The following is a 23,199-nucleotide window of genomic DNA, read 5'->3' as shown; positions in this document are numbered from 1 at the left end:
TGACTCAAGCTCAAATAACCACATTCTGATCGTAATAAATGTTCCTATATATGAACAGAATTAAATATTCTGCTTTGTATATGGCAGAAAACAATTTTGAATGCTCTTTTAGGTATGCTATTTTTGATACTTCACAAGCAAAAATGTTCACAAAGTCTGTAAAGCATCTGGCACAGAAATGTACAAGAACGCTGTGAAGGCAATTCCTCGGGGAGTTAATCTGGACATTCACTAGCAGGAGGAATGCTGGGTACAAGCAAAGACTTTCAGAGGTTTTAAAACTCACTGGACTGGACAAGGACTAGTGTGTCCTTGTACGTGTTTTACATAATCAAGAGTCTCTTCATTCTTTTTTAATTTTATAAATGCCTTGACACTCACATAATACTGGTTCCTTCACTGACACATCATGGACTACTCTACTCATACAATCATGTTAAAGATAGTCATTAATGTTACAATTATTCCATAAGCAATATCAGAGCCTTGGCATAATCTGGATACATAATGATGTCTGCTATCTTTTTCTGCTGCATTTTTTTTAAATATCATTGTTCACATTATACCCAATTAATTTTTCACTAATGAAAGGTTAATAACAGAAGGCAATTTGTTTACTACTGTATTTTGTAATACAGAAACATCCAAATTCCAACTGTTAGAATCAAAGCTAAGATCAACATTAATTATCTTTCAATTTGCTAGTCTGAAACTTCTCCAAAAGAATTAGCATATGTTATACATTGTCAATGTCTTTGGGTTTGAAAGAGATTTGTTCTAGTAAGCTACAATAGCCCTCTTTTGAGATAGGGGAAAAACACAGTCTGCATTCTCGTAACTGTCTAAAGCCAGCATAAATATTAAAATCCTAAACTTCTATTATTGCATTATTATCATAATTATTATCATTCTTTTTATTTTATCTCTAAATCCAATTCATTATTAAACCTTTTTGTTTTGGTAAAAAGTACATTTCAAATCCAATAATTCCATCCAGTAATCTTGAACTGGAAAAGGCCCAGTCTAGGATCTAGAATTACATACAGCCACTCACAATTCCACTATTGTCCAGATCACATCTAGACATACATTCATGATTTCCACTTGAAGAATAATTGCTCATGTGGGAGCATGGAAACAGAGTCCCTAAAAAGTAAGTAATTTTCCACACAAGGTACTCATATTTATTGCAGGGAAATAGCCATGTGAGTTACTTAATCTACTGTATCCCTTCAGGCCCCATAGATTGGTATGAAACCATGCAGTCAGAAAATCTTAATTATGATGACTTAAAGCACTAATAGAGCAGAAAGGTAAGTTTCACACATATCCATTATTGTTTATCACATCAGGGATGAGCCTGAAAAAAATCCAAGAAACACATTAACATATTTTAACTAATTCTCTATGAAAATTGGCTTGAGTCTATGAATGAGAGAGAATGATTTAAAATTAACTCTGGTCAAATAAATTTGCTAAGCTGTTATTTTGGAAATGGCTTGTTTAGAAACCGAGCTGAATTTAAACCATATTTTGAGTTGGGAAGGTTGCATTAATGGAAAATGAAATTAAATTCTATCAATTAAATTCTATCTTTTTTCCAGCTTATTGTTTCAGTTTTTTCTGTAAACTGCCCAGAGTCACTTGCTTGTAGATGCGATGGAATGTAATCCAGATTCATAGAATGGATGGGCTGCATTCTAGAGCAAGAGCAACGTTTAGCTTGGTCAGAAGGGAAAGAATCAAGATAGCTCCTCCTTAGGACTTCTATCTTTAATTATGCAATTATTTTTCTTTAATTTGAAAAGATTTCTGGCTGTAGGTGAGGAACAATAAAGGCAACTGCTTAGAAGAAACTCAGCATGTCTCTCGGTTTTTGGAACCCAACAGAGAGATGTAGTTATATAAATTATAGATAGATAGATAGATAGATAGATAGATAGATAGATAGATAGATAGATAGATAGATAGATAGATAGATAGATAGACAGACAGACAGACAGACAGACAGACAGATAGACAGATAGAGATAGGAAGGAAGGGAGGAAGGAAGGAAGGAAGGGAGGGAGGGAGGGAGGGAGGGAGGAAGGAAGTTAACTCAAGCTTATTCCAGCTTCTTATTACAACTCCTTTCTCCACTTTTTCCTACTCAAACACAGTTAGCTTGATTCTGATCATCTCCACTGCAGCTGAGTGTACAAGTATAGAGGCAAGAAATATCCCCAAGTTACATTTGGAAAAAAACCACTGTGTTGGTGGCCTTGAATAAGCAGTCCCACCTCTAACTCTCACTGATGTCAATGATCTAAATCAAAGATAGACCCACTGAAGCCAAATGAAACTTAAGTGACTCACAGCTAAGTCACTTTCACCGGGCTGAGTCCAAAGAGATTATCATTCAAAAATTGAAATATTCTGCAAGTTCTCTCTGAACTACACTGTACATTTCTGAAACAAATCTACTTGAAATTGTATTTGACTTGGACAGGCTTATTCAAGCAGACTGTCTTTTACAGTGGTAATCTTGGCAAAATATTCACTTTAGCAGAGATATGATAAGCAGGAGTATTTGGTTTAAAATAATAGCAAAATAGACTCATTGGGGGGAGGGGTTGAGAGAGAGAAAGAGCGTACAAGGCAGAATGTTTCTATAAGGCTAATGAAGACAGAAACTGTGCCTGTAACAATATTAAGTTTATTTTCTCTAGTGATACGAAGAAGTGAGCAATCTGTCACTAATACTCTAAGTGAAATTACTTGTCTAGGTGGAATTCCCGCTGACAGTCAGTCACTCACAGCATTGACCTGAAAATCTACCTGCTGAAAAACAAATTGCAGTGTCAAACTTTGAAAAGGTAGGAAGCTGGTTTTAATTTTGATTGGTCTTACTTGAATCTTTTACGCAGTCTTCCCATCTCTTTTTCCGCTTTCTCCCCAAACCCCAATTCTTTACTGGATTGCAAATAAAAATAAAGGAAACCCCTGTTTAGCATTTGTGCGGGGAAATTATTATTGCTGGCTGCATCAGAGAAATGTTATGTCAGATAAAACTGTTAAAGTGTGTCTAAGCAACATTAAGAGTGGCAGGCCCGCCAGTGACTGACTGGGTGACTGAACACATTACCCAGACAGCATTGTAGGAATTAATTTTCTTCAATAAAGTGATTTTTAAGGCTCATATATTTCACAATCTAAACATATGTCAGTGTTTCATAAACAAAATAAATGGATTAAAATAAAACATTACCAATATGCTGACACATGGAGATACTTTAATTAGGAATACTTAAGCTGTGTGATATCTAACTGCTGTATTTGCTGTGGTGGAGTGTGCTCCATTTCACAAAGCCACAAACAGGTATGACCCATTTACACAATGAAAGGCTGGAGCCAAACCTTTTCTCTAGAATAGCCTATTGCATAGCATTAACCCCAATAAAATTCACTTTAAGCTCACAGCAATATACAGGAAATGCCTAAAGAGACACGGCTCATATACCAACTTTTCCACGGGGTGGGGGTGGGGGGAGAGGGAGGAACAAATGAGATGCTGGTTCTTGAGAATAATATTTCTTCATAAAAGGCTACATTTAATGCCTTGGCTATTTAAAGGCCATATTTACATGACTGTCACATTACAGAGGCCTCTCTCCTGCACATTCTTCTCTACTTACTTTAAGGGCCTGCACGAAAATAGCTGAGGAAAGCAAATGTCAACCCTGTCCTGAAATTTATATGTGTGAGAGAATTAGAATAAGTAGAAATGTAATATATTGTTTACTGTACCGAGTGCCCTCTGTTCTGTAAAGGTCAAAAGCATTGTAACCTTAGAGTTACAGTTTCTGATTGTTCCCAGGGTTAAATACATTATCAAAATTAATGGTTCAAACCCTCAACCTTCAGATATATGAGTATTCCTGCCTCCATCTGCCGAACTGTTCAACTAAAAATAGCATTCTTTGGCTTCATACCGCTAATATTGTACCCCTGAGGCAGGCGCTGCAATGCTTCAGCAATACTTTGGATCTGCACCCTGTGGTATAACAAAAGGTCGTTACGTTGTGCTAAAGCGAAGAGCAGAAAAGAGCGAGAGGATAAAGAAGCCGGCTGGACATGCTTTTGTGGCGGGTGTTGTTTAATTTCATTGATGATGAAAACTTTCAGCGTACAGCTGCAACCAGGACTAAGAGTTGCCAAGGCTCATTAATGTTATACGTGATAAACTTTGAAGGACAAATTGCTCAGGGAGGCATCAGGGATAAAGGGGAAGCTATAGGTTGGTTTTACTCTTTCACCCTCCCCTCTGCCTCCATGCACTCTCCTAAAGAACATTTGTTTAACATAATTGCCTTTTTTTCTTTCTTGTTTTTCTTCCTCCCCCCCCCTCCCTTTTATATACACGTATACACACCCACACCACTGCTTTTTCCCCCCTTTGCTTTGTGGGATAGAAGGAGGAAAAAACCCCAATATACTCAGCCTTTCTAAGTCGAGGGGAGAACGGCTATAAGATTATTGCACTGGGTCATATAACTGAACCTTCTCATTGTATATTAATATAGATTAATTAGTTAATTCAAACACTGATGGGAGGAAGAGACCATTTGTCAACATGAGCCCAGATGTGATTCCTTAATACTGAAAGTAGTCATAGGGTGATTAGAATTTCATCCACTTATTATTAATTCAAATTTAATGCTTATTTTCCCCACCCCCACCCCAAATCCCTTTCCTTTTAAGGATAGAATGTCTGCACGTCTGGAGTCATGGTCTTGTAAGAGTAATAAAATAATGAAAAAGATCAGTATGAGAAAGACAGGTCGATTAGACACATATACATTTCTATGTACTCTTCAGTCTTTAATTCCTTATATTTAAAATGGATACATCGCAAACTAATTTCCTCCACAAGTTGTTATTGTTGAAGCAAAGTGGAAACCAGCCTTTAAAAAGAATACTTGAATATGGATGTGGCGGCTCAGAGGCTAAGACTCTGAGCTTATCTATCAGAAAGGTTGCAGCTTGGCAGTATGAATCCCTAGCACCATGTAATGGAGTGAGTTCCCGTTGCTTGTCCCAGCTTCTGCCAACCTAGCAGTTTGAAAGCATGTAAAAATGCAAGTAGAAAAAATAGGAACCACCTTTGGTGGGAAAGTAAAAGCATTCCATGAGCCTTCGATATTTAGTCATGATGGCCACATGACCATGGAGACGTCTTCAGACAGAGCTGGCTCTTCGGCTTTGAAATGGAAATGAGCACCGCCTCCTAGAGTCGGGAACGACTAGCACATATGTGCGACGAGAACCTTTACCTTTACTTTACTGCTACTTTGAATGGCTCACAGATTAGGCAATAGCTTGTTATGCCTATTTTAATCAGGAACTGTACTCAATAGAATTCAGTATGCTGTCATACAGAACATGATCTAGATCATGCAATATTTTGGACAACTCAAGTAATGAACGAATGAATTACAACTTGCTTACAGATAATAGTTTTCTGCATTACTCAGTGGACCACACATTTCTCTTCTTTAGGATACATGGCAAAAGACTGCTTAACTTTCATCTCTGAAAAAACTTAGACTTTCCAGATATTTATATTACAGTTCCCAATCCCTCGCCATTGGATATACTGAAATGATTAGGAGATATAAAGCACAATATCTGGAATGCACCAAGTTGTCTACCATGTTGAAAGACATTGTTATGTGTGCTACGGGATGCTATAGGTTAGTTATCCCTTTCAGAGCACTGAAACCTATATATCATAGTTTTGAAAGAGCTATAGCTGTTAAGAAGAGTTCAATCAGCAATCTCAGCAAATTCTTCAGAAAGAATAATTGTGTTCGGGCCTGTGTGTGTTGCTTCAATTCTTCTTAGATATACAATAGTGTCACAATACAATATGTGTTATGCTATTTCTATAACATGGGAGTGGAGTCTTTCAAAAGAAGAAAATAAGATATGATCAGCAGATCCAGTTTACCAAACCTTCCCAGTATATCTTACAGATCTTTTTCCCTAACTGCTATAAAACCTCAGTCTTCTTTTGAAGAACTTTCTCAGAAAGTAAAGATATAAGTGTCTCCAGGTGAAAGGGGAAGACCTGAACAAGAAAATATCCTTTGAAATAGAACTAAAACAAACAAGTAGGATACCCATTTGATTATTCATTGCTGTCCTCAACCATTTCCAATTGAAAGTGGTAGATCAATAATACAAATTAGAGAATTGTTGTAGATGAACAGGCGGACTCTTCAGTTGTTTTCTCCTAGTCCACTCAATAGCCACCATACCTGACCCTATCAGAAACAGAACTGCCTTGTAATAAGAAGCCTGTAAACTGATTTTTCTCAGTTTCTCTTATCTGTAGTCTTAAATTCAGATATACTTTTCTCCAGCAGGTTTCAATGTTTGTGCTGCTTCTCTTTTCTTAGATTCCATCCAATTCTGCACTAAAAATGATAATTGAGCAAATTTCTCCTTTCATTTATCGGAATCCTTAAAAAAATCTGTAATCATTAAGGCTGGATTTTTTTAATGTTTTAAAATATTCTGTAATCCAAACAAGATGGCATTAAGTCTATTTTTCCTCTAACTAAACTGCAATGTTTGCCACTACTAAATTAATACTACTATAATTGTGGTTGATAACAATTGCAAGAGGTGTTAGCTACAACATTTAAATAACCAAAAGGTAAACCTCTAATATGATTGCTAAAACACCCACTTTATAAGCTTTTGACTGCTACTTCATTATTTGACACTATTGTGCCTTTTCTTGGGGAATATTAAAAGGCTATATAATAAATTGGAATATAAATCATTTTCACACAACATTTAGTTCCCCCTATGACAAAAATAAATAAATGACCTAGCAAGGGACCAAACTCAGACTCCTGATGGCTGCTGGCATCCAACCAACTTAACGCATGGAAAGACTGAGGTTCCATAAATACAGAAGCTGCAAGTCTACAGTTTAGGAAACAGTCATTACAAAGCCCAAAAGAAGGAGAAATCGACATTTTTCAGACACCTACTATGAGGAGCAAAAGCTATACAGGCTACATCTGGAAAAAGCTTAAGAGAAATAAAATATTTTGAATCTAAATTCCACCAAAAGCTACTTGTTTCTTCCATCCTTTCTCCAATTTAAGTACCTTTGAAACACCTTTCAGTTGAAGACAAGACTTAAAGGACTGCTTAATTTTTACACCAAATCAATGGGCTTAAAAGCGCTTAACCATAGATTGGATTGTGCCAGAAATTATTAAGTAATTGATAAAAATACAAAGTTGGCTGCATTTCCCAGCATCAAGCTTGACACATGCTGCTCTGTTTGCAGCATATTTAGTACATAAGGTGTTAATCCTTCTGGGGCTGTGCTTAAAAAATTACTTAACATTCAAGCCATTACTTAGCATACAGCTGGTTAGCAGTTTTCCACTAAAGTACTGGCTTTGAGCCCACATATTTTTATTCTGGCACATACCTGGAGCTGTAAAGGGCTGAGTCCAGAAGCAGCAGCAGCTGCCATTGTTGATGGAATGAACTGCACAGGATAGTTATCACCTGTCAAGAAGAACAATGCACACAGGTTTAGACAATGAGCAGAGAATAGCAGTATGCAAGTACAAACACGGCCTGAGCTCCACAACACCGCTTTAAGCCTAAACATCTGCAAAAACAAAAGGGGATTGTTGGGCACAGACTTGCACCTCTGCCTTGGAAATTCTGTTCAGCAGATCGCTAGTAGGCAAACTGGCAAAACATAAAATGCAATGCTGAGACCTAAGCATGCTCACACTTATTAAGGCTCATGTAGCAGCATTGAAAAATAATTTTGTGTTTAGAAATTTTTCAAATGATCCTTGACACAAAACAATGCACAAAGGCCCAATCTTGCAGCCTGGGAGCACCAATTCCATTTAAAACGTCTTTAGCTTCACTTATTTGGACTAACATATTGGTTAGAGGATGTTACCTGTTTTCAATAAATTATTATGCACAGCAGTATAGTCTTCTAAGGAATATTATTTTGATCTTTTCAACTTATATCTTTCCTAGTATACATGAGCTAACATAGGCAATTTTCAGTTCTGGGAGTTATGACATAATTTTGTCTCATGATGCTAGGGTTCACGCATACACATACACAAACCAGACAAATCAATTTAAAAAATATCTACAGTTCCTATGTAAACAGCTATTCTCTATGGGTGAATTTTTTGATATATTATTTCATTATATTCCTGTATAAAGGCAAAATATGTTCATGCTTCAAAGCAAAATATCTGAAATTTACTTAACTGATACTTGGAATTGATACATTCAACAATACAGTAAAACCTAGATTGTAAATACAATAAATATCTCATTTTCTCCATATTCAACTGGAAGGGATCCCATAGAATATCAAATCACAGGGAAAACTTTTCATTTTCTGGAATCCAAATCCATTATGGATTTGGTTAAAATTTTAGAAATCACATGATGTGAGCAAAATTTCTCTCAAACAGGTCTCCTGTGTTGATTTTCTTGACTTCTTACCTTTTCCTATCAGTTTCTCTACTACCATAAGCTAAACTGTCTTATCTTGGAAACTGGAAGAAGCAGGTAACTCTCAATGCACAAAATTTCATTTTTCAGCCTATCAAGTTGTTGCTTCTGCTCCTCTAGCTCTAGACAAAAGGGTATTGTTTTGGGTTTTACCTTGGGCCAAGCCAAAAGAGGATCACCTATCCTGACCTCCCATCAATGAAAGGATATAGCTGAAGGCCAGTGAAACTCTTAACCTTATTCATGTAGATTATGAAACTGGACTCTCAGATGTGTTCATAATAATATCCTGTTTTTCCATTCTTCAAAACCTTTACTCAGTTATCAACTGCAATACTATTATATTGATTATCCCATTCTCTGGTTGTACTGCATGTTAGATATAGGGATTATTTATCTCCATTTTAATGTTTTTAGTGTATTTAGTGTATTTTAGTGTTCAATAATGGTGTAATTTCAAAGTATTACAATAGAGTTGATCCTAAAATAAGAAATGTCTGGTATAGGAGTCTGTAGCCTGTATGAATATAATTATTTAATATACTTTCACATTATAACTACAACCCGAATCCCTTCACTAAAGCTGAAAGTGGAAAGAGGGGTGGAAAAGAGGAGTAAGAATATAATATATATAAAATGAAAATATATGATTATATATAAATATATGATTGCATATAAAATATATATTAAGTGATTGATACTGTATATTGCACAATAATCATGCTTCAATAATGCTTTCTCATTTAAAATCAGTGTTACAAACTATCTCCAGGCTATATTTTAATAAGCTATTTCTCTTCCATTTTAAAAAGTTTTATAATAATATACTTGTTTTGCATAAACTTTTTTCACATTACACACAGAATTAATAACATAGGTGTGGTGTAGAAGATTTAAGATAATGCAATTTAGGAATGGAGAATTCCCCCATGCACATACATCAAGTTCTCAACCCCAGCTCAATTCTCAACCATACCATAAATTCCCGAAAGCAATAAAAGAGTAAAGAAAATACTCTCTCTTCAGCTTGCCATCCAAAGAGCAGCCACTCTTCAGACAAGCTCAGTGTAAATGTTAAGTTGCTTTCACTTTTTAAACAAATGGTGAGGTTCTAATCCACAAGGTCTCTCTGCATCATATCCATAATACCTCATCAGATCATTGAGCACAGTATGTGCTTGTACACAGTCCACTAACAATTGGCTTCTGATTGCATACAGAGCGCATTGCTACAATGCCTTTCCCAACCTACATTGTGCTGGTGTCCTATGGAGTTTATAACATTCATAAAATCTAATCTTATTCCCCCTTTTCTATGAGGTTGATTTTTGTCTGCAGTAGGTTTAAAAAAAGAATTAAACTAAACCAAATTGTTTCTTCATGGTATAACATCCTTGTCTTTTTATGGTTAGCTCATTCTGCTTATCTTCTTTGAAAACTAAACAATATTTTCTGAATATAAAGCATCATCATCAGAAGTTAAATAATGTTTCTTTGGAAATAAGCATTTTAAAAAAGAAACTGTCAAGAAAATATTGAATTAAATTTCCATTGCTTTAAATGGAAAAACAATAAGCATTTAAATCGACACAGGGAGTGCATTACCAAACATTTTCAAGGCAATCTTTCTTTAAATATAATTAATAATGCATTTCCTTTCCATACAAAACTCTCCCTTTTCTCTCTTTCTCTCTCTCTCCCTCCCTCTGTATCTTTTTCTAAGTTCAATATAACTTGCTATTATTTGTATTAATACATAATAAAGCATTTCCGTGTGTGTGTGTGTGTGTGTGTGTGTGTGTGTGTGTGTATACTCCAAGGTTTGAAGTAGGTTGGAGTATGTGTGTGTGTGAAAGTATGTGTTATTAGGGTCCCTGCCATAGCTGAGAGTGTTCTTTGGCTCACCTGCTACAATTTTGCCTTATGCCGATGGCAGCTAATTTCATTACTCCGTGTGTCTTCCATTCCTCCCCAATCTTTTAAGCAGAAAGTTAGCCTTTCTAGGATTAAAACTGAGGATTCTAAAATGAGCAGCCTATGTCTTCATATAATCCTACTGCATTATATAATAGTATTATTTGGAGAACAAAGCATGACCCTTCATACCAATGAATGTTTTGCTGACAATAGTAAAGTTGAAGCAGGTACCTGTTCTTTGGAGGAAGAGGCTAGCAACAAAGGAAATAGATGCTTTTTTTCCTAACAAAAATAATTGATCAATGTGTTTCTTAGTAGCTTTTTTAACAATCCATTGCTCAACATGTTGTAGCAATTTTTTTCCAAATTTGTTTTTATATTTGGAATGCTTGGGTGAGGATCTATTCTTCTTTAATTTTATAAAGGCAGACAAAACAAGTCAGAACAAGTTCATTGTACATATAGATACATGCTAGCCTTGATTAGTGGGCGAATGCTTGAACAGAGACAAAAAAAAACCCCTCCCAGCCTTCATTCTTTATTTTGCAAACTAGTCTTCTAAGCTTATCTGTTGATTATATATTGGCTTTTTATTGTGTTTATACACATTAGTAACTCTAAAATCCAAAATGATGCATCAACTTCTGTTTCACTTGTCAGTATACACAATACTTATTAAAAAGATGGACGCAGCAAATGCTTTCAGTCCTTTGATCTGAATTGCAAACAAACAGTGTTTCTTTGTTTTCTTCCACAGTCTCAAAATCTGTATGCAGTTCAAAACTTTCAAGTACACTTTTCAGAAGGTACATACTTCTATAGTAATGTTTCTAAATCTTAACCATTTTAAGATGTGTAGCCTTCAACACCCAGAATACCCCTACAGTGCTGCCTGGGGAATTCTGGAAGGAAGTCCACTTATCTTAAAATGACTACGGTTGACAAACACGAATCTACAGATTATCTCGTAACATAATGAATCTCAACTGAATCTTGTTTGTTAGATATTTTCTAAGGAAATGAAGCTATATTACTGCAAAGAGAGTCCTAGCAGTAGTAGTCCTTTGCAATCAAGATATAAGATTCAGTCTGCTCAAATCCAAAGTCCTGTATAAAGCAACGCAAGTTTTCAAATTTGACCCAGACTGTGATTTTAAACTATGAAGAACTCTTAACTCTCTTTCTCAGTACAGGTCAGGGGTGTCAAACTCACATCGTCACATGTTTTACAACTTTTTCCCCTTCACTAAATTGGGCATGGCCATGGCCAGAGAATGACACATCCGGCCTGTGGGTCACGAGTTTGCCAGCCCTGTTATAGGTAGTCCTCAATTTACGTCCACAATCGAGACTAGACTTTTCATTGCTAAGCAAGGTGGTTATTAAGTAAGTCAGGCCCAATTTTACTACTTGTTCTGCCATGATTGCTAACAGGAGTGGGTTCCAGCAGGCAATGCCGATTCGCTTGTGCGCATGCGCAGTGCAATAAAAATTGTTCTGCGCATGCACAAAAGCAAAAAACAAGATAGTGGTGTCTATGGCACCACCCAGAGAATCAGTTCAGGGATGTGGCAGGCCTGAATCGCTGCCGGTTCCAGCAACCCAGGCCGCCAAACCACTACTGGTTCACCCAAAACAATCCAAACCAGTAGGAACCCACCGATTGTTAAGCAAATCATTGTAATTGTTAAATGAATCATGAAATCAATAAGTAAACGCAGCCTTCCTCCACTGAGGAAGTTTGCTTGTTGGAAGTTGGCTGGGAAGATTGCAAATGGCCAACACATGACCTCAGGATTCTGCACTCATCATAAATACATGCTGGTTGCCAAGTGGCCAGATTTTGAGCAGAAGATTGTGGGCGTATTGTGATGGTTGATTGCAAGGGCTGGTTATAATTCCCATTTTCCAATGCTGTTATAACTTTGAATGGTTGCTAAATGAATAGATGCAAGTTGGGGATTAATTGTAGGATCTATCAAAAACATCTAGCTAAAAAGAAAGATTCATTGGGCATTACTATCAGAAATGGTAGCATGAAATAATTTGCTTATAACTCATTCAATATAATTTAATAAGGTTACAATTTATATAATGTAATTGAGACTTACAAAGATGCTTAAAGTTTATAAATGAAGTCATGTTGGAAAGAAATCTAATTTTTTTAAAAAAAATTAGTTGACAACTGCGTAAGATACATCAATAATTATCTCTCCATATTACAAATGGGAAAAATGGATAGAAAGATTTAGATAGCCCCTAAGATAATCTTTATATGACAGTTCTAATTGGAAATTGCAGTAAAATGATTCTGCCTTTTAGGATCAACCATCAAGAGTAAAGGAACAAACAATCAAGAAATATACTAAAAGATTAGCAATTGGCATAGCAACGATGAAGACCTTGGAAAACCAGATACCATGATGTGTCTATATCTACAAAGATCAATGGTATTCCCTGTGACACCTTATGGAACTGAAAATCAGATTTTGAAGAAGTTGGATAGGAAGCATATTTTCAAATTTGGTGTTGGAAAAAACTTCACGATCATCCAAGAAAACAAAAATGAATTAACAAATAAATCAATCTAGAGTTCTGACTCAAGACACAAATTATCATTCTCAAATTATTGTATTTCAGGCATATGTGTTACCATATTTATTGTGCAAACAACTAGCTCTCTTTCTGATGCTAAGAAAGGAGAAAGGAAAGAGAAGAGGAGGAAACCCAACTGTAAGATGCATAGACACAGCTACAGTAGTTATGAATATCCTGTTAGAAGAACTAAAGAACCATGTGAAGGATAGATTATCATGAAGAAAATCGACTTAAGTGATTGCTAAGACTCACTGCTGATTTGATAGCACATAATCAATTTATTTATAAATAATTAAATAGACCAATCTGACCACAAGTTATTATCCTTTTGCGTGGTACTTATTATATTCTACTACAATTATCATATTGTGGCATGGCATATCTCATAACTAGGTTTGTATTAAAGTCACATGGATCTTACAGCCTGTCTTTTTCTTTTTAAAACTACTAAGGATTACTGTGCTGACTGATATTTGAATCAGAGATCCTCTAGCATACCAGTCACTTACAATTAGATCTGCTCTCATATTTTATACTCTTAACATGATGCCTATACTGGACTAAATTAACAGTAAACTCTTATGGATTAGCAATGACCAAAGAGGTCATACCATTCACTTTACAGCTTTTACTATGCTATAAAAGAGTCAAATTATCCAATAAGCAATAGCTTGACTTCCTCAGTTAAATGCTGGCTTTGTAGCAGGTCTACTTTATATATCTCATTTAAATAAAACGTTTCTATCAGTGAAAATTGGAAAACTGTCATATGCACATGGAAAATTGAAAAACTGTCAAATGCACATGGATCAAAAGACACAACAGTAATTTAAGTTATACAATAATTTAACATTTTAATACAATATACACTGTGAATACGCAAATTGATTTATGAGACCCAGATTTTTCAATTAGCAATTGCTATGTGGAAAACTATATTGTATCATACTGAGAAATATAGTAACAAAGTTTTCAAAATCTGTTCTCACTTACAAGATTGATATATACAATCTTGAGATTCCAAAATATCTTTTGTCTAACTCATATAAGGGGAAGGGGTGAACATATTTGACCCAAAATACTTCTAAATTTAAATAAAGGATTATATAGCAGAAAATCATTTCTTTTAATATTTTACTTTACAGATTGGCTAGGACTATAACTCCCAACTTTAAAGGAATACTAGGAGTTGTTGTCTTAGCATATCTGGAAATTTGATTTGATCTGAATTGTGTCATTTAGTTATTAAGCAAATGATTAATAGTATGACTCATGTAAATATGGAATACAACATGCAAATGTTACCTTGGTATTAATAAATAAAACTGAGTTATCCAAAACATTGCAATATTTTGAGTTTATTGACTAATTTGTAATCCTTTCTAGATACATTATCAATTGGTCTAAATTTAAATCAAGGCTAAGTTATCTATTACATTGTTAAAAAATTTTTTTGATAGTTTCAATGGTGCTTGAAGGCAATAATGTGTCCTGGACACCTAATAGTTATATATCTCAGATAATGAAATGGAACTAAAATATATTGCTATTAGAAATAACAATATATAGTATAAAAATAATACTATAAAATCAAAGTTTGCCATTGGAAAATTTAACAACCATGATTAATATATTTCTGAAATACAGTATGTTTTCCTAATGTCAGTGTGCTGTTTTACAGATGTATTTAGAAAAATCTTCTCCATTAGTTTTCACTTATGATGTTTTAATTGTCACAGAAAGTGCAAATTTAAATTTGTTCTATAAACTGAATTTGTTTCTCGGATTAATCAATGGTCATTTTTGCCTACCAGAAACCATTTTTGAACCAGCATAGTACTTTGTAGTTCTACATTTGGGTTGTTGCCTAATATATTTCCCTTCCTATATTTTAACAATATTATTCATCTTTGCTGAGCTATATACCAATAGCTTAGAAAATAATAGAAAGAGAGTAGAAGTAGATATTTCCTGTTTATTACCACAAAATATGTATCCTATAAAACTGGAAGGATATCCAATTCTCATCAGTTAGAAAAAGGACAGCTTACCCTTTTATATTTGAATAAGCACTATACTACCAGGAATACTTTTTAAAAGACATATTTTGAAACCTGAACTACATATTAGTCTTAAAAACTACCAATTCAATTGGTTTAAATGTTAATAATTTAATTGTACAACATGCTATAAACATGTAAATGTACCGATTGGTTACATTTTTTTTAAAAATGCAATGCTTGTCTACAAAAGGAAAAGAAATTCAAAATGCTTAGAATTGAAAATGATACTTATGGTAACAGATGTGGAGAATAGCATAACAGTAGCATTTTAAGCTTATATCCCCCACCCAATAATGTTTTACAGTACTCTCTGTACAATGCTTACAATGTAAGCATTACTTGCATGTTGCCCCCAACAATCTGGTCCTCATTTTACTAATCTCAGAGGGTGGAAAGCTCAGTCAAACTTGAGCCCCATCAGTAGTGAGCCCAGGGCTGTAGGCAGAATCTGCCTGCAATACTACACTTTAACCACTGCACCACAAGCACTCTTGAATCCTTGAATGGTTCTAATGATAGCCCTAAAATAGACTAAACATGAGCAACCTTTTGTTGGCCAAAGACATCACTAATCTCTCTGAAAGACAGGAGTTGCACTACAAACAACGATGCAAAGAAGATGGGGGAAGCAAAATTTGCAATGGATGGGGATGATGTTTGTGTGTGTGTGTGTGTGTGTGTGTGTGTGTGTGTGTGTGTGGTTTATGCAGGATTTTAGCAGTATCCTTCCTTTGCTGTAAATCTGTGTCAAATCTATGCAGTTGTCCGTTTTATTATGAAATATCTACTCCAAATAATGTGAAATCATAAGTCTTTTTTTTGCACGAGACTATATAAAACTGCAGTTAGCATACTGTATGGATGCTATGAAAGAGGTTTAATGGAAAAGGTTCAAGATTTGCATTTGGATCCCTTATACCTATCAGAGGTAGCACATTAAAAAAATAAAAAAAATCCATCTGACAGCAAAGAATGGGTCTATTTTTTAAATCAATAACCTGGAAATACTATGTATTGTCAATGGCAAATATGTAATACTGTTCGCAGTATTTTAGTACTAAAAGAACGACTCTTTTCACTTCATCAGAAAAAAAAATCATGTCATAGATTGGCTGGACAAAATTAAGATAAACTCTATATCCCAAAATACAAAGTGGACAAGTAGATAAACTGAATGCTAACCCAACTATTATTCCAAATAAGACATTTACCGTTTCTCATATATAGAAATCCATTTTCTATTTTTCTGTTTTTATAAAACCGACAAGGCAGAGCAGATTGAAACAAGAAGAAATAATTTAATGTCTAAAAGAAATGCTATAATTGATTTTTCCCCTTTAATATTCAATGAAGAGGGGACAGATTAATGAGAAAAATAAAGATGCTATTTCTGGCCTAAGATCTACAAGGAATATACGCATGCAGAAAAGGTTGGCTTTTATTTACTTAAATCTTCTAACTCTGAATTTCTCCACTAACATGATTTTAAACATTTAAAGCCTGTTTACAGGGAGACTCTGAAAGTAGCTTCAAACCATTATATCCCTAATTGAATTCCCCAGGAGCCTGTTAAATTCAAAGGAATAAAGAAAGAAATCATACCATTTGCTAAATCATCTCTAAGCATTTCTCACTGTGAAGTTCCCTGACCTGTTACAAGCTTGAATTGATGATTGCAACCGAAATGCTGAACCTCTGTTATTTAGATGAAAATCGTATAAAATGCTGCCCAGTTGCAATAAACAAATTAAATCATACCTGCCTTCACTTTTTATCTCTAATTATAAAGAAGGCTTGCACAAAAGAGTAAAATGTGTACATGCTGATGAGAAAGGGCTGAAGAAAAGCGACAGATATATGTAATTTTCCTATAAGAAGCGGGTTACTCTTAACATGCAAATTGGCATGGAAATGGCTCAATAAATTCAAAAGAAAATAGATTGTGGTATACAGAAATAAAAGAAATGTGGTTGTGTGCAGTCAATTATCTCATGTCTCTAGTTAAAATAGATCTGGACTTGCAAAACCGCACGTTTTCCACCTCCATGATATCCTTTTGTGTGTATAAACATAACACAAGGAAAGTCAATCATAGAATCATATCTTATATCCCCTCATCTACGTCATTTTTATTTTAACTTGCTAAATGTAATTTATTTATTTATTCATTCATTCATTCATTCATTTTCTAACCGCACATTTCCCTCAGAGATAGTCTCTGGGCAATATACAATGTATAATCAATAAAAGTAACATTAAAATCAGAATCAATTTAATGTAAAATTATAAAAATAACATTATAAAATTTCAAAAGGCGAAAAATTCCAAGATGGGGAGGTTAGCAGTTGTAAATACAGGTGGGGGTCTTCTCCTGGGGTTAGCCATACCTACATTTGTTTAGGCTTCTGTGTCCCCCATGCAAGACTGCGCAGCCAGGTTTTGACCCCTCTGCAGAAGGCCAAGCAGTTGTGTATTCTCAACAACTTACCGGGTTTATAAGTTATTCCTGGGGGGAAAAGAAATCCCTGCTGGGCTGCTGCAGCCGCTGCCAATGTCCGCTGGTCGTGTGGAAAAATTGGGATCATGAGAGGAGGCATGTGACCCTGGACCTGCTAAACAGAAGAGAGTATCTGATCAGAAATTGCACCAATCTGTCTTAACAAATCTCTCATTATCAACAATTGTTCACCAAGCCCTACTGAACCTTTTGGTTATCATAACTTCAGAAGAGAAATGCCATTAGAACCCATGGTATTCAATGTGCTGTATTCACCATCCTTTCAGTATCTTGCTTTAGAAAATACACATGATTTAAAGTTAAAAGAACTTGCCTTTCAATTGAAAAGGTATTATTTGTCATATGTACCTCGTTGTAACATATAAGCCATTTCATGCATGTAATCATTTCCATAGTATCTGATAATAACAGAGCATTTTCTAATACATTCCACTATTTTAAATTTCATTTGACTTTCATTGACAGAATTAAAAGCAACAATTAAACATTCAAATAAAAAGAAAACAGTTTTGTTTTCGGTTTGTTAGACCAGGCATTTGACAATGAGCTAGCAAAAGTAGATGCAAATATTCCTTTGAAAAGTTCAGTTTTAGTTGAAATCCTTAATTCATGGTTTATCAAAAAAGAACTAGAAGTATTCCAGTTGAATACTGGGAATACTCCCCCTCACTATTCAGAAACAATATAATATTTTAATTAAAATTGCCAGTAACCTCAACCCAAAAGGATCCTTATGGATCAAAGTAGGAAGTATAAAAATTATTTTATAACCAGAAAAGGGTTTATACCTTGCCTTGTTCCAAATGAATGGCAACAAACTCCATTAAAAAGTCAAAATGAACTTCAAGCACTTTTTTTTTTAATTTCAAAAAATAAAATAGCCCTGGTAAAAAAAATCCATATGCTGACCTATGACACTGTTTAAATACTGTCAGATTTTCTTGTCATATCCATGTTCCCCTCCCACTCCCTGATGCAGACCAGAAAGGCTACTGTGTGTACACTTCTAAGAGAGTTAATTTACCAACAACTCTTCTCTGGGGAAAAACCCTAAGATGTAGGTTAATAAAGGTCAAGCAAAAAATATAAACACTTTACAGTATTTTTCAGAATCCATTTCTCAGGAAAATCAACTTATAATAAAAAAGACTTTGTGCAATTACTGCCATGGCAATGGGGCATGAAAGAAAGTAGCTTTGAACAGCCATTTCTTTTATTTTAGCTGAGGTAAGCCTGCTTCTCCAGCAGCATTTGTAATATGGTTAAATTGAAGTTGATCCTCCAGTGTCCAGTACCAACATTCAATAACACAACTAGCTTTAGTCATTCATCCTGGGTCTCTGAATAACTAAAAATCAAATACGGTTTCAGTGTTCAATTGTACTAGGAAAACTATAGCTGCTTGTAAGAATGGGATACAATACTTTTTATAATCACTCTGAGTATTTTCAGCATGGTTCTAAATCAGTTGGATGTAGGCTACTCTTGCAACACAAGGTAACTAGATAGCACAAATAAAATGTCCATAAGAGTTTTTCTTGAGTAACAGGAAACAAGCAAAATAACCACAAATTTGAGAAAGACCCAGATGCATTGTACATTTTTGAAAGTTACTGAGAAATAAAAACATGAATCTACTATTCAAATCCATTTTCTCAGAGTGTGCCAAGGCACCTACTTAAAAATTAAGATGAGATTATGGGTTGGCATTTAACTTTGGAGTATGCCAATTTACCATTAATAAAATCTGGAAAATAAAATAGAGCAAAAAGCAGAGCAGAGGTATCCTTGGGGCATTATGCTACTTATTCCTGCTCTGCATTCCAAAACTATGACACCATTATCCTTGGGGCAACAGGAATTAGTTCTCCTCTCTTGCCAATGTGATACATCATCTGGTGGTCAAGTTTACTGAACAACAATTTTACTGTATGCTCTCTAAATGCTTCTCTCATAATGTGAAAGAATGTGAAAGAAGCCCTAAAATAAGAGGGAGGCAAGAAGGAGAAGCAGCAAGAACAACAAAGTTAATATGAAACAAGACAAATAGTTTATTGAAAAATGTCATCTTTCAAAGCAAAATCCTATCAATAAGGAAAGCTTATATAAAATGATACGCATTTGTATGAAACAAATCAAGGTAAGTTGAACACATTAAATGACAGAGATGGCTAAGTCATAGGGACCAAAGACCTCTTGTCCAACCAAAACACTTAGAAATGCCAAGTCAAGAATCAAAGGAACCTCCCTCAGTTTCAAAACAAACAAACTTGCAGGGATGGAGATCCAAACCAGGAATATGACAGACTTTCTGGATAAGCTTCAATCAAGCTTTATAGAGGTAGTAAAACCTGATCCAAAAAAAATCATACTGTACATATTCCTAGGATATTTAATTGCTTCTCTGTTCATTCAATATTTCTGAAAATCAATGTATCAGCCGATGCCAAAGTGTCTCTTTCCTTCACAGCAGCCATACATTTTTGCACCAACACCTTTTTCTTTTTGTCTCCTCTGCTAACTTGAGCTGTTGCCTTTTTATTTTTGCCATCTGCCCTGGAGCTTCATTAAAGATACATGAATGGACTAACTGGCCTGATATCTTGTGAGGAACAGGTGCTATTGTTTGTCCCTGAAGACTTGCACTAAAGATCTGACTCTGAATACTTAAGAAAGAGCATCTGCAGCAGTCAGTCAGAGAGCAACTTGGCAAAGACCTTGCAGTGTGTGATTGAGTACAAACACAGCGACACTCAAGGGGGCTCATTTCTTCTTTCATGAAGATTTAACTATTTTTTTTCTTATAAAATCAGAAATATGTACTGAAAACTTCACAATACTCTTTAAAGCCTGTCAGTGAACACCAGGAGCAAAACTATGAAAGCCAAATTTATTCTGAGTGAAATATAGATCTAAATAAAGGCAGCTGTTGAAGACTTTCCGCATTTACACTGAAAATACAAATGAAATAATCACAGGTTTTTCATGTTTGATGATCAAATGCTAGCCGTTTTAAGTTTTTAATTTCATTCCTAATTAATGATTTAGTTTTAAAGTTATGGGTTATGATTAGATGACTATTTTAATTCTTTCTCTCCCTATATACTTACTATCTACCTATCAATCTAATTTAATATAAAACAGTTGTTGTATGAAAGAAGATGATTAAGCTCATCATCCTACTGAGAATGTAGGTATGAACAGCATTTGTGATGTAAAGATTCATTAAGCTGACCAACACTTTGAAATTGATTAATATGGACAATATTCTTAAGTATATTAATAACAGAAATAATCATTTGATGTGTATATAGTATAGTATACCCACAGACACACCCAGAGAGAAACAAAGAGAGAGAGAGAGAATATAAGAATAGTATTAGTTTCCCCCTTTCTGAACTTTGAATAGGATTTCAATTCAGTGAAGAGGAGACTTGAAATAGATTTACTACTGCAGTTGTCACATAGCTTTATTTTTTTCTCTTTACTGACTGTCCTACTACAAATTTATTTTGGCCACTACAGTAGTTTGCAATGAGTATATCATATCGCCATTAGGAACTGGGAAATTTTCCATTTAACTATTAGCATTCAGGCAGTACTAAAATGCAGGAAGGAAGGGGAAGACAGAAAAATAGAATGGTTTCAATTCTTATTAGACTAGAAAAACTGGAGCCTGTTTACCATTTTTGCTTTTAAATCAACAGGAACCCTTTCCATGTTATTGCCTTGTCATGTTACAGTGGTTGAATTGCTGGCAGAAACAGCAAAGCAAAGCAGAGAAACAGGATTTGTATAGACAATGTTATCTTCCTCAAAGGCTGGTTGTCCACCTAGCAAGACATGAATAATATCTATCCCACTTTAACTATCTAATTTCATAATTTATGTCATATTCATGGCATGGTAAGACACTTTGAGATTCAAGAACCTAATAAGAGTCAGTCTGATCCAGTGGTAAAGGCATAAGGCTATAAACTCGGAAACCATGACTAAACGCTGAAGGCGCACGGAATGCTGTTACCTTCCCACCAAAGTGGTCCTTATTTTTCTAACTGCATTTTCAAATCACTAGGTTGGCAAAAGCTGGGACAAGTAATGGAAGCTCACTCTGGGATTAGGGATTCGAACCGCCAAACTGCCAACCTTTCTGATTGACAAGCTCAGCATCTTAGCCATTGAGCCACAGTGATTACATATATATATATATATATATATATATATATATATATATATATATATATATATATATATATATATATATATATATATATATATATATATATATATATATATATATATATATATATATATATATATATATATATATATATATATATATATATATATATATATATATATATATATATATATATATAGTGTCACAACCCCTGGTATGCCCAAATATAAGAGGAAGCATACTGCTCTGGGATTAGGGATTCGAACCGCCAAACTGCCAACCTTTCTGATTGACAAGCTCAGCATCTTAGCCATTGAGCCACAGTGATTACATATATATATATATATATATATATATATATATATATATATATATATATATATATATATATATATATATATATATATATATATATATATATATATATATATATATATATATATATATATATATATATAGTGTCACAACCCCTGGTATGCCCAAATATAAGAGGAAGCATACTGCTTCCTTTCTCTGTCTATCGGCTCATCACAAGAGACCATCACGACAGAAAGCCATAATTTTTACTGTTGCCTTTGTTACATTTGTGTTGCATTTGTGCTGATAAATAAATAAAGGGAGACTAGTATAGATCTATTTCAAGCGATTCCCAGTAAGGGTATGGCTAGCTGATGAGAGCTAAATAGCTTGAAATAGATCTATACTAGTCTCCCTTTATTTATTTATCAGCACAAATGCAACAATACACACACATACATACACATATAATTTATTTTAGGGGCTATATCCTATTATATGCTCTATATGCTCTATATAAGGAAGTTCATTAAGAATTTTTCTAAGTTTATTTTAGTACTCAATATGAATAATTATGTGAGTACTTTGTTTAGAAATTATGTATTGGCAGTATTCAATAAAATAAAAGAATAAAAGAATTCAATAAAAGAAATAATTTATTTTCCTAAAGTTAGTTCTTCTAACTTTATCATTTACCAAACAAGGCAGTGAACAAGTCATATATGCATGGAAAACATCCTGTATAACTAATTACAATCAAAAACATTCATAATGAATGATGCATATATAAATAATATATCAATAACAATCAATAATGATTGTTAAAAACATATTTTATAACTGTATGTTATGTGAATATTTAACAATAAATTAATTTCATTCTTCAGTCCAATTAGGTTGTCTTTCCTTAATGTCTGCTCTTCCTGAGAGTCATTCTGACTATAATTTGAAAAGGATATATAAAAATAAATGTAATGGGTAGTGTTCACTTTCATATTGATTCACAATAAATTTAAAATAAATATGAATACAGTGAACACCTTCATATTTATTTATACATTGCA

At 34.4% G+C, this 23,199-nt stretch overlaps 1 protein-coding gene across 7 annotated transcripts in view; it reads right to left on the bottom strand.

Moving 5' to 3' along the window:
* Positions 1-23,199, bottom strand: part of SOX6 (SRY-box transcription factor 6) — a 476,183-nt gene that overhangs the window by 90,931 nt on the left and 362,053 nt on the right. For 5 of the 7 annotated variants that reach the window (XM_087717470.1, XM_087717425.1, XM_087717434.1 and 2 more), the window contains 2 exons: positions 17,629-17,752; positions 7,496-7,575 (listed from right to left, as the gene is read on the bottom strand). In XM_087717470.1, the coding sequence (XP_087573596.1) occupies positions 7,496-7,575; positions 17,629-17,752 (204 nt within the window). The remainder of the gene's footprint in view (positions 1-7,495; positions 7,576-17,628; positions 17,753-23,199) is intronic. The other 2 variants (XM_087717448.1, XM_087717463.1) reach the window with 1 other exon arrangement.

The sequence above is a fragment of the Thamnophis sirtalis genome, unplaced genomic scaffold, assembly GCF_051295495.1.
Source record: "Thamnophis sirtalis isolate CommonGarterSnake01/CBP01778 unplaced genomic scaffold, rThaSir2_p1.2 scaffold_1, whole genome shotgun sequence".
NCBI classification, from domain to species: Eukaryota; Metazoa; Chordata; class Lepidosauria; order Squamata; family Natricidae; genus Thamnophis; species Thamnophis sirtalis.
Note: the sequence above shows the minus strand (reverse complement) of the source record. Positions and strands in the feature narration are given on the sequence as shown.